The 12,962-nt window shown below is 45.1% G+C and overlaps 1 protein-coding gene across 1 annotated transcript; it reads left to right on the top strand.

Moving 5' to 3' along the window:
- Nucleotides 1–331: 331 nt before the first annotated feature.
- Nucleotides 332–12,127, top strand: CD2 (CD2 molecule). The gene is made up of 5 exons (XM_074928617.1): nucleotides 332–392; nucleotides 3,231–3,527; nucleotides 6,005–6,247; nucleotides 9,718–9,837; nucleotides 11,919–12,127. The coding sequence occupies exons 1-5, from the start codon at nucleotides 332–334 to the stop codon at nucleotides 12,125–12,127; spliced, it is 930 nt and encodes a 309-aa protein (XP_074784718.1).
- Nucleotides 12,128–12,962: the final 835 nt, after the last annotated feature.

The raw sequence follows: 12,962 nt of genomic DNA on the forward strand, positions 1-12,962 counted from the left end.
CTTTGGGTGAACACTGAGGAGGACAAGAGCCCTGGCTGGCTTTCCAGCTGGGTAGACAGACCTTGGGGCCGTTACTACATTTTAGTGCATTTTCCTTGTCACTGTATGTTGTCCCCGTCCTGATAAATCACCCTGTTGAGAGGTATTTCTGCCCGTGGTTTTTGTGTCTGTGCTAGAAATGAGAAGTGCTAGGGTGAGAGCTGGAGGAGGGGAGGAGGGCACGAGGGTTGTACTGACACGTCCCACGACCGCTTGCTCACAGCAGAAAATCATTTCATCTGCCAGGAGCTGTCACTAGACAAGGCGACACTGGATGTTTTTGATTCTGAAGATGAATTTTAGGAGGATTTTCTTAGTCAAGTGCCTGCTGCTTTTATTTCCCAGTGTAAAATGTGAGTTTTTCTTAACATTTTTTGCTCTTTCAGGCTAGTTTTGTTAAAACTGCATTTGAAATCATTTACAACTTGCTGGAATGTTACTGATAAGAAACTAATTCCACTTTCCCAATGAGTGAAGACCTTTGGGTTATTGCTATTATTATTCGATTTAATTTTCAGCCGGGGGGAGGGCAGGACCTGAGTTTCCTATTCCAGTTATAATAATAAGCTGTAAACAGTTTTGGTTTTAAGTTAATGAGCCTTAATTTGACACATGTATAATGAGAAATGTCAGTGTGCAGTTTTCTCTCTGCCCTCGAGGTAGCTTGTACTACATTAGAGATCCAGTTCACGGTGCATTATCACATGTAATTTCCTTTTCTTATCAAAGATGAGCAGATCTTTTGAAAGTGCAAATTATATTCTTCCATAAATATTAACAGAAAGAGTGATATATCTCAGTTTCTTCAGTGGAGTTGAAGAAGTCTAAGATGTGAAAACAGCAAGCAAATACATATGTCTTTTGTGTTTTGCATATTATTGCTCTCATTATTTTTTAAAATATTAATCTAAAATCTTAATTAAGGTGTTAATTCATAGATTAGAGAAGGTTATGAGAGATGGAGACAATACAGTCATGCATAGATTTTCTTCTCTGTTCATTCCACTATAGATTGTATATATGGATGTTTAATGCTTTTCTCCAGAACAAAATTAATAGGTAAATAAGGAACGTAGTGGGGTGGTTTGTTTTGTTTTTTTTTTTTTTTATATACGTGATATATATTAACCATCTTCCCCAGCAGAAATGAAGATTATTCCCTTGGATGGAAAACTTGTTCCAATAACTTCCCTACTTCTCTGAAGTTACTATGGGAGCTTTTCATTTTAACTCTTTCTTGTGACTGCAAGTGAACACTACACTGCCAGTTTGGATCTTTCTGCCTCTTGGAGTGCATTTTAGTTGGCATTGAAGAAATGCTTTTTCATTTTCTAATCAGATTTTTAGCATCGTATGTGTGGGACGCTCAGCTTTCCATTAGCAGGACTACGGAGATCAGATAAAAAAAAATCCAGAGATTTGTCTAGGTGGTCTGTCCATAGACATGCCATTGAATTATCCTTGAAAACTTATTATTTTTTCCCATTTACTTCCAGAGAGAAAAAATAAATAATTGTATCTGTTATGCAAAGAAATTTTATTACTAGCTCTAAATAGCTGTGCACGACTGAGCAGAAACAAGTATTAGAATTTAAATATTTGGGTATAATCTGTAGTATCATCTGTGTGGAAGATAGCTGCTTCCAAGACTGTTTGGTTGAGAGCTTGATTTCAGAATATTTCATTAGATATGTCAAATACCTTGTAAGAAATGCAATAGTGAAGTAACAGCCTCTCCTTAGACTGGGGGTGAATTGCCAAAAGCACTTCAGTATTAATTTGCTTGTTGTAGAGGCACACTATTTTAGCTCTTTGATTATCTCTAACATTGTTAGCTTCATGAAATATCAACTGGATTTCAGCTTCCCCTCTGTGATATAGTTTATCGCTGTCCTAGATACCAGGAAGGAAGGACTGTAATAAAAATATGCATAAACATAGTTTTTCTCTCTGTGGGGAAAAAGTGGTTGAAATATATAAAATTAGAGCAGAATCAGCTCCATCTGGTGATGTGAAAAGAAAACCTCTCCTGCTGATTGTCTTTATCCTGTAAATCGAAGAAGAATGAACATAAGAAAATGACAAATGAAATAGGCTGTGGCTCCGAATGCGCATTCGGTTATCCCACCTGACACTCGTGAGCACTTTTCTACCTCCTCCTGCAAATTTTCCACCCACCACGGGGGTGGAGACAATACCTTACTTGCAGTGACTTCCCAACAAACTTTGCACTCCGAAGCCCCGGTTCACCAGCGATGGGCCTTGCACAGGCTGTGAAGCAGCCTGGGTGGGAGAGGGCATGTCACCCAGGCACAGCCTGAAGAGTACGTCATGATTGATGTTTAGCAGCCTTGGCTTTCCTGACTATCCCCCTCAGCAGCCACATGCTAAGTGCTGTCCAGCCCTGGCAGCACCTTTGGGAAGCATCTACTCTTACCTGTTCTGGAGAGGGGACATGTCATCAAAGGAGACCTGCAAGGAGAAGAGATTTTTTTGGCCTTTGCTTAACTCCTAATGTCTTCAGTGCCCAATCACAGGATGCAGTTAGCTGTTTGTTTCTCCCTGACTTACTTGCCCCATTGTGATCCTGTGCTAGAAAAATCAAGTAGATATATTCCAGTGGGGCAGGGTGCACAGGATGGGTGAGGAGGGGGCACTGCGAGCTGGCGGCACTGGGGCTGCCTCCAGTTCAGTGCCTTACACTCACTCGCTGCTTGACATGGGCTACTATTATTATTATTATTGCCATCACTGTTGTTGCTGAGCCAGCTCTACTGTCCAGGGCCACTAGTCGTTTGTGTTCATGTTGTACGTAGTGGTGTTTGCAGTGATGGGTGCTCTGGGTACCAGCCTGTGCCATGTGCAAAACACAACAAAGTGACCTTATTTTCAGGAAAGGTTAAGTTCAGGGTTAAGTTCAGAGGCCATCTGATCCAAATTCACCCCAAATAAGTCAGCCAGAGTATAAAGCCAGCTTTTGAAAGCTGGACTCTTAGCTTCCTTGCCTCTTAGAATTAAATTGGGCACTGACATTTATCTAATGACTGATCAAGAGAAGCCTAGGCTTAGGCAACTTGGGGCAGAGGAAGGGTAGCAAGTGACAGCCTTTTGGGTCACTGCTGTGGCTGCTGAGCATGGCATCGGTGGCTGCTGGAGATATACTGACGGACTGGTTGTCCTTCCCTTTACAGGCTCTGTCACCAAATGGATTTACATGGCCATGAACGAGTCAGCTCTTCTCAGCATTGCTGCTGCTGGGAATGTATATGATGCAACATGGCTGAAAGACAGAAAAAAGTTGCTTCAGATAAAAGATAAGACGGTTAAGTACTATGCGAACAAGGAACAATGCAGGTGTAAGATATTTCTAAATGGGACTCTGCAAATAGAGCAGGTGGTGAAGGAGGACAGTGGAAAGTACACAGTGACTGTTTATCAGCAGGATGGAAAACTGAAGACAGAAGAAGATACAATGTTCATCGTTCAGGGTGAGTGTTTGCTCTTCCCATACCATTCCCAGACTAGCTGAACAACACTTGGTATTCCTGCACTCTCCTATGACCTTTTCTACTCATTGCCCCCCTTTCTGTTTTGGGGGGACTTCTGTGAGACGTACCTCTCTCCTCCCACCACTGATAGCAGTCTGCCTCTCTTCTCCCTTCTCTTCCTCCAGTTGATGCTCTCTGGTCCCTTGCTTCTTTCTGGCTCTCCTCTCTGTCAGCCACTGCTTCCACATATGCCCAAGCAAGCAGCTGTGAGCGTGCCCATGTTGGCCATAGTGCGGGTGCATATGGCCCTGTCGCAGCCCTGCACGTGGTGCTTGGGACTCCTCGGGCATGGAGCTGCTCTGTGCAACGGGGGATGTGCTACCAGCAGCACCTTGCTTTCAGAAACCTCTTGTGGTAGTGCAGCAGCCTACGTGAGGTATGCCTGCAGCTGATGCACTGTGCACTTCTGGCACTTCTGGTGCTGTTTTATAGGCACTGAGTTAAGACTTTTGGTCTCTAGTTACTGCTCCAGCAAGGTCAGCACCTTGTGTTGTATCTGCCAAAATCCTGAGGAGATCTCAGGAGCTCAGGGGGCACTAAATATCTGTGTTTAGGCAATGCGGTCTCAGTCCATTTTTGTTCCAAGATTAAAAATAGCCAACAGTCACCTCCCCTGAGATACACCACAATAGGAGTTGAATTTGCAGGGGAAGAAGACTCCTACACCCTATCATTGTGTAGCATAACACCACAAATACGAAGATTGAGCTGTTCAAAGCACTCCTCAGCACACACTGGGTATTTCAGCTGCATGGGTTCAAAGCATGAAGGCAGCCTCCATTCCTGTGCTCTATCTTGTCCTGAGAGATCAGAGTGGTAGCAGCCCAAAGCTTTTGGGATGAGCAGGGAAGATGGGGGTGGCTCCTTTATGGCTGCTGCCACTTCTCCATGGTGCTAGACTGTAGGGTAGTGTGGATTTTTTTCCTAGCGAGAGGATATTTTTGCTCTGTCCTTCCTCAGCCAGCATGCACACCTTTTCCAGCCTCTTGAGTTTGAGGTCACCAGCTGGCACAACAGAAATGATGCCTTGATAAAGCAACAGTGACAGCTGGAATGGTTTTAGCAGGGTTTCTGTGCAGTGGGAGGCCCTGTGGCTAACAGGCTGCTGAGCAGTAAGGGTGTCTCACTACTTCGGGAATTATTATTGCAAACTGTCTGCAGGTTCAGGAAGTCGTCAGGGCCTGATGCTACTTAGTTGTGCTTTAAGCCACTGAACTGTCATTGGGGTGTACTGGGTTCAATTTCAGGTTAAGGCTCCAGTCTAGCTACGTGCTGCATCATTTCATCTACTGTGCAGCAGAGAGGTTGCCTTACCTCTGATACATGGTTTTGGAAGTAAAGTCCTTTAGTAATTGTTGGGTGCTAGAGTCATTTGTCAGCCAGATTGTTACTAAGGTTGGACAAACAGTTGTTCCAAATAAATAATAGTTTAGATGATACCATCAAACAAGTCCATCGCTGGGATCTAGTGTTTCACACTGGGGTGTTCCCCTGGATGATAGGTTACAGCTGGCAGAAGAGGAGGGGGCTTAACAAGGAAAGAGTGGCTGCAGATGTCATAGTGTGAACCTAGGCTGCATTTCCTACAAGCAGCCCTTATTGACTTTAAAATATATGCTCTCCATAAATTACACTGCCTATAACTACAAGTGGCCCTGGTATTTTTTTGTTTACCTGGTCTAAAAGGTAGAAATTAATTTTTTTCCCCTCTGATGTTCCTGCCAGTTGTCCCTAGTTGAGGAAACCCTGCAGGCTTTGCTGGGTCTTTCAGTGCCACGGTGATAGAGAATCTGGAACTGGAATGTAGCTAGCTGTTGCAGGACATAAAAAGACAGAAATCAGTTCTGTCTGTCATAACCTCATTGAGAGCTAAGAGGTGTCTGGTTTGTGTTTTCGGTTTTGATGGGTTTTCATGCTGTGGCTCTCGTGCTATAGCTGAGTGCTGTCGGTAGTACATAAAGCATTATATATAGCTGTTTGTCCTGCCTTAGAGGAAATCTCTCCTGATGGGTACAGGCAGATCAGAGCTGACTTCATTTGCACCAAAACGCTGGGGCCGGAGTTGGAGGGGCTGTGGCTCTGTGTCCCTCTCACGTGCTGCCTTCCGAGAAAACAGCTTCCGCCCCTTGCCTGGCTGCCTGGGTGTGCGCCACGCTCACCCTGAAAGCAGTCAAGCAGTCGTGCTGCTGCTCTGCCTTGCTAGGCCAAATATGTAGGCTAACATATTGCATTTTCTTTATTACTGTCGTTACTTCTGTAGTAGAGGTCTGATTTGCTCTTCGTTCTTCTCTGGTCTCATGAGCTGGTGTTACTCCCTTACTGCTTATTGGGGGCTAATTCTCTGTTCTGCTTAATAATGGAGGTTTTCAAAAGGAGAAACCATCTTAGATGTGCTTGTCCCTTCTCTTCTTTTTCAGACCCTGTCCCTCAGCCAATCCTCAGTGCTGAATGCATGAATAAAACTGCATCTGTCAAGTGTGAAGTGAAGCACAAGACTAAAGATGAAACATTTATGATGGAACTGACTCAAGATAAAAAGAAAAAAATCCAAAAGAATGCAACAAGTTTGGAATTGTACACACAGTATTCTGGGACGTTCAGATGCATTGTTAAAAACCAAGTCAGCGAAAAAACAGCCGAAAAAGTAATTAAGTGCTCAGGTAAAAAAGTCTGGTTTTGCCAGAATCTGCTAGGGCGGACCCACAAAGCCTGCATGTATCTGTAGGACTGGTCCGGGTGCCAGGAGCATCCGTGGTTCTTGGTACCCAGTGTTGTGAATCTAACACCACCACAGTCACTGGGAGCCGATGCTGCTGTGGTAGCCGGGATGCGAGTCGTGCTTTCTGCTTGGCATTCCCCAGCCTTGTCACATGTCCACCCTCCCCACCCTGCTGCTGCCTGCCCCACTGCTACCCTTGTGGCATCCCTGCTCTAACAGCAGAGAGGCCAAGCTGGGGGCAGTGGGATGTGAGGTGGGCTGTGCTCCTCCTCTTCTCCTGCGGCCAGTGGTGTTTGCCTCCATGCTCAGTGAGGCCTGGGGGTCTCTGGAAGAGGGGAAGAGGTTCTTCTGGAGTCAAGAGCTTTGTGGGTGGCTGAGAGGCCCCTGGGGCATACTGCAATGCTGCTTCCACTGGAGGTGAAGTCTCCTGGAGGAAACTGCAGCCTGCCAGTGAGATCAGGCTGGCTGAAGGGTGAATGAATGAGAGAGAGATTCTTGCTCATCCCATCATTTTCTCTCTCCCCTCCATCACTTTTGATTCTTCTTGCAAAAGTTGCCAGAGATATCCTGACTTTTTGGTGTCAGCATCCTGACAGGCTCAAGTAGTGTGAACCATCACTAGTGGTAGACCAATGAAGTAAAGGAGAAAGCTGGGAGGTGGGCCTGAAAGTGTTTTAATCACACACAGCAGTCTGCAAAAGGCTGAAAGCACTTTCCCCCTCATTTTGATCCTCCTTTATTCCTTTAAAATTAACGGTACTTCTCAAAAGTTGACATCAGTCAGTCAGTCCAAGGACATAGAGCTGACTTCAATAAAATAGTCTAAAACTATCCAAACTACCACAACATAAATTAACAGTTTATTCTTGGAAAATATGGCTTGGGATCTTCTATGTATATGAAGCCATGCATTGATTTCAAGGGGTTTGCTCTTAATTTACATCCTTATGGCAGGAAAATCAGTTGCATACTATCTTTCTCCCCTCCATGATCATACCTATGAAGGGGGTGGTTGCCTGCTACCTGTGGGTATGGATGGGTGCTCTCACAAGGAGAAGAATAAGCTGCTTGGACTCTCCATCTTGGCCTAGAAATCTGGAGGGAGGTTATGGAGAATTTAGGTGAGCTTTAGGGCTGCGTGGCTCATATGAGCATGACTCAAATATACCATGGATTTTCTTACTCACTTGAAATGTCATCTTTCTAAACCACAAACACAGCAAAAGAATTTGAGGAATTGCATTTTAAATGGATAGAGTCATGATGAAAATTATTAAGTAGGCAAAAGAAGTCATTGCTCTCCCCCGTAAAAGTTTTGAAAGTTAAGGCAAAAAGAAGGGACAGATCATACTGGTATGACACTGGATGTGATGTTCAGATCAAAGTTCAGATTTCCAGTGTAGTATTGGGGAAAAGTCCTTTGAATTTGCTGGGCTTGGGTTCATCCCACCTAACTGTGAGTGCTTCACTTAAAGTACTTGTTTGCTCTAGATTCCCGCTAGAGCTAGTGAAGAGTGAGGATCTCATGAAAGCTGGCTCAGTATTTCCAGTTTCCATCTATTTCTGCCACAACGAATTTAAGGAAAAGTCCAAGTCCCAAGGCCAGCCCATGATGTGAGACGGGAGGGAGCAAACCTTAATGAATAGAGGCTCTAGAGGATCCAAGGTCTGCTCTGGCTGATTGAAAGGATAAGAGCTGAGGGATGGGGTGGCCCCTGCTCTTCCACACAGCCCTTGCCTCCTGAAGGATCCTCCTGATACCTAAAATAGCTGAAGAAGAGTTGTTTTCTGCTGCATGAGTGCCTGACCTGATTGCCTGAACAGCCCCATTGGTGCTAGCATTGGGAAAGGTCTGGGGCATGGGATGTGGCATGGACTTTTGAGCCAGGTGTGAAAACATGCTGATGGATTAGGTCCATTTAAGGCAGAACAAACTAGCTCAAACATGTTGTCTTAATGAGGAAATGCTGCCTGAAGCTGGCCATCCTAGGGCACAAGCCAGGCAAGCATGGGCCTGCCTGAATTGCTGGTATAGGCAGGCATTGCCCATACTTTGACTTCCCTTCTTCTCACCCTTGAGAAGTGCTTTTCTTTCACTGGGTGAGTTGGGCAGGAAAGTTTGTTTCTTCTCAAATCATTAACAGAGAAATAAAATGTTTGCCATACTGGTCTTTAAAGCACAAATACAGCATTTCTCAGACACCAAACAAACACTTAAACCATGCAGCACTACCCTTCCTACTCAAACTAAAAACCCCTCAGACCTTTCTGTGTGGTGAGAAGACTACCGGCTCCATACTAGATAAAAAAATCCCTCAGCTTGCAAACCTTCTTCCAACCCTGCTGCCCTCCATGGACATCTAGTCCTGCCTTCAAGGCCTATTAACTTGAATTTTGACCTGGCAAGGCATACTTCAGATGGGCTGCAGCTCGGCTAACCTTTCATAGAACCTTAACTATGTATGAATCTGCCTGGGCTCACCTTAATAGTTAGCTGGGAGAAACAGGCATGGAAAGGGCAAAATACACCTTGCTGTAACGCTGGCAGCTACAACAGGTGAGAAGAACCACATCACTGAGGGTACTTGTCTTTTTTTCCACTGGGGCAACCCAGGCTGATGGTGGCCTTTATACTGTAGACACCTTGGCTTTGGTTTCATCACTCTGCCCTCCATGTGAATGTTAAGGGTGGTACCAGTGGTGTCATCTTCTTTGGAGCTTTGTCCCCCAAGGAGCTGAGGAAGGTGCACTTCTGCTGGGTTCAGCTCCATGGTGTTTGTGCTCGGGCATGAACACCAAATGCCAGGAGGACAGCCCAAGCAGGAGGTAGTAAAGAAAGGCTAGTGTCCAGCAAACTTTGTCTGACCAAAACAAGAAACACTCATACGAATTTTTGTGCACTGAGCAAACCCAGCTCTCATTTTGAGGCTGTGGGATATTTGGTTATGTTCTTTTCCTTTTCACTATTTTTTTAAATTTGCGTACAGCCAAAACTTGAAGAGGAAGTACCAAAATACTGTGAAGCAAATTAGTCTCAGTGTTTCCATCTCAGTAGGAAGTACTAAGAAGGTTTATTTTTGTTAGATGTTGAGCACTGCCTGGATGCTCATTGTCCTTAAAAGGGTCCATTGGTAGCAGGAACAGGGCATCTGTGGTAATTTAAATAAGATGTGTTGGCACACATGAATGCTCTGGTTTCAATTTTCTGCAGGACTTGAATCCATTAGGGAAAAATCAAAATTCTCCACAGTGAGGACCAGCTACTTTCTGCTGTGTACAAAGAAAAGGCAAAGGGTAGGCTCTCTCACTGGGTCTGCCTGTACAGTCAATAGAAGAAAATACAGAATTCTAGGTAGACATTGTGCAAGTTATTTCTTTCCCTCTAACATCTTCTTTCATTCCCTTAACTAGGCCAGCTGGACCTTTATCTCATCTTAAGCATAGCAGGAGGTGCAATCTTCTTTGTCATCTTCATGGTTTTGCTTATTTATTGTATCAGGAAGAAGAAAGCAGAAAGGCTTGAAGACAATGGTAAGTGTTTAAGGGGCTTTATTTTGCTATCCAGACACCTAAAATCTTAGAGCTTCCATCTGACAGCACCCCCGTGGGCAGGAGCATGCTCTCTGCTGTGGCATGACCAAGAATCTGGTTTTGGCATATGGAGAAATCTTGGCAGATTGGCTGGCATTGCCAGTTTCGGTTTCTGATCTATACTTTGAACAAAAGACTTCTTGTTCTCAAGCCCTTTTATTTATTCATGGGGAAAGAACTGTTCCTCTAAAGCTCATCCAAGGCCACTAGTCATGAGCATCTGTGGGGCTAAAATACACAATCAGATATCCTGTCAGTAGATTTTTTTTCATGAAATTTATATGGTGTAGAATTAGGATCCTTGAAATCATTAATCACATTTAGAAACATTGTAGATAGTGAGAAGGGGCAAGAAGGGCTCAGCCTTTCTGAGTTTCCTCAGGCATCTCACAGAACTTGTCCTCTCTGTAAAACAATGTCCTTGGAGGCCTATCAACACTGGAGGTCCAACTTGGGGCACTTCAAAGAGCTGAGGTTTTCAGAGTGGGCAGAGATTTCATCTGATGTCCAAACCTCAAAATCATAGGAAATACTCTGCCAGAGTCTTCTCTGAGAGTGGGCTCTCAGTCTTGATGGAGAGGTTGCCTTGAATTACAGCCTGGGTGTTGCTGCTAGTTTGGGTGGACAGAGGATACGGAGCTGCCACTCAGGAGAGTTGTCTGACCCACCTGGAAGGGGAAGCTAAAGCCAGGAGGGAGGTTGCCCTGGCAGTGAGGTTGTCCTGCAGGTGGGGGAGCATGGCAGTTAAAGGCTTGATTCCATGTCCTGCCCCCCCACACTGTGTCAGGCTTCCTGTATGGTCTCAAATAACAGCTAGTCTCTGTGTCAGTCAGCTCTCAAGTTACAAAATGGGAGTGAAAGTTCCTTTGTACACCCCAAAATCTTTGTCAAGATAAAGAGGGCAATGCCTGAAGTAAAACTCAGCTGATATCTCAAAGGTGCCAGTGGTCAGGCTGACAACAAGGGTGTGACCGGTCCCATGGCCGCGGGGAGTGCAACCTCATGGCACCTGAGCATGGGTAACTTGCCATGGGCCTCCTGCTTCCCCTGAGATTATGACCATGAAGAACAGGCAAGTGTTTTCCTTGCTCTCTGGGAGAGCTCACTAGAGTGCAACCAGGGGATGTCATCTCAGAAGGCTTGCCATAGCTTGTGAGCACAACGCTGGAGTGACCATAGTCATCTGAGTGTTATTTTATATTATGGCTATTCTTGTTTGAGTGGGATACATTACTCCCTCAACTGTGCAGTGGTACATATCCTCAATTCTTGGGTCTGGATTCAGCAAGAATTAAGAAAAAGAGAAGTCTGGGAAAAGGAGAACTGATAAAGAATGAGAACTAATAAACTAAAATGAGAACTAATTAACTAAAAAAGAGGGTGACTAGCTTCTTTAAAACAGTTTAGTGTGTACTTAAGGGCATTTCAGTGTCCCAAGATGTAAATCCCTCAATCCCTAAGCTAAACTGACTGACATTTCAGAAATGATGAGTTAGAGATCAAAAGTCAGCTGGCATGAATTTACTGCTTCTGCGTGTGGGGAAATTAATGCTGGGAAAATGGACCTCTGGCTTCCAGGTGACTGGACATCCCCGTGCAGATAGTGGCAGGGTGGAGTGTTTTGATGTTGCTTCCTGGGGTTACATCTCACTTTCTCTTCAGTGGCCTGTTTCCAAAAGAGGACAGAGCAGCTCAGGCTACAGGTGTCCACTGGTGACGACTGGCAAAATCAGTTCCCCCAACACAGGGAGGTCAGAGGTGCCCAGCTGCCCCAAACACTCCCAGGTGTCTTGACCTCAGTCAGGTAACCAAAAAGCTTTTGGGTTTGCCTGGGGTGGGCAGGCAGACCTGGTTTTGGTTGTTCCACTGGAGTAGCAGGAACACTTGGGAGAGACAATGGGCTTCCAGGTGAGACCAATATTTGGCTTTTTCTTGCTTGGACCAAGCACTTTTCCCTAACTGTTCAACTTCTGCTTAGACTTGAGTACATGCCTGATTGCTGGGTCCTTCTCTCGTTTCAGATGAGGAGCAAATGATGCAGGCTCACCAGGTGGCCAGGGAAATGGTGGTGCGGGAACTCCCTCAGGTGCCGTGCAATCCCACCCCGAAGCAGCTGCGTGTGCAGCAGCGGCCGCTGCCGCAGCCCCAGGTGCGGCAGCAAGCATTGCCCCCACGGCCCAGGCCCCGCACGCAGCAGTGGACTCCAAACCACCCAAGAGAAAGACCTTGAACATCTGCCCTGGGAGGGATGGTGGATTGTCTACTCCACTATTCACTGGGAGAAGAAAGTTTCCAATAGTTGGGAACCCCTCCTGCCCACCCTTGTGTAATGCTCAGTTATGAAACGGCAGCTTTCGTTGCAGAAAATTATAGAGAGCATCAAATGGAGATGAAAAGACCCAGTGGAGGAGATTCAAGGTGACGGGCATTCATCTCTGTGGCCATTTTTCTTCAAGTGTCTCCATGTTAGGATATGGAGCATTGAGCCTTGAAACCTGTGTCTTCTGTGGTTCACTTGTTTTTACTGTACTTTGTTGTTTTTGTGCTTTTTGGATGGATTATAACAAGAAGAAGCTAAAGCTCTAGTGAGATGACATGGGCCTAAGGATCTTACAGGGTTTTATCACATAGCTTTCCTTTCTCCAGCCACACATTAGGACAACCTTCTGGCATCAGAATCAAATACATAACCTCCTGGATCAAAAATAATTGTAATTAAATGCTTGTCTGAAGTCGAAAGTATTGGTGTCATCTAATTCAGAGAAGAAAATACTGAAAGGATACGTGAGAGCCTTGAAGAACATGTAGGAAAAATGCAAGTGGGAAGGGAGTAAACTTTTCATTTTCTCTACTGTATTTAAAACAAGAAACCACAGGCTTATACTGCAGCAAGAGAGTTAGGTCAGGATATTTTTTTTTTTTTTTGCAAACGAAGCACTGAAATAGATTTCTGGGAGAGGATCTCCAGCACTGGAGGTTTCAAAGGGTGGATGAGACAACCATCTGTAAGGCATTCTTGTCCTGCTGAGGGCCAGGGGAATGTGCTACATGGCCTCTCCAAGGAC

This window comes from Athene noctua, chromosome 1 (assembly GCF_965140245.1).
Source record: "Athene noctua chromosome 1, bAthNoc1.hap1.1, whole genome shotgun sequence".
Lineage (NCBI taxonomy): Eukaryota > Metazoa > Chordata > Aves > Strigiformes > Strigidae > Athene > Athene noctua.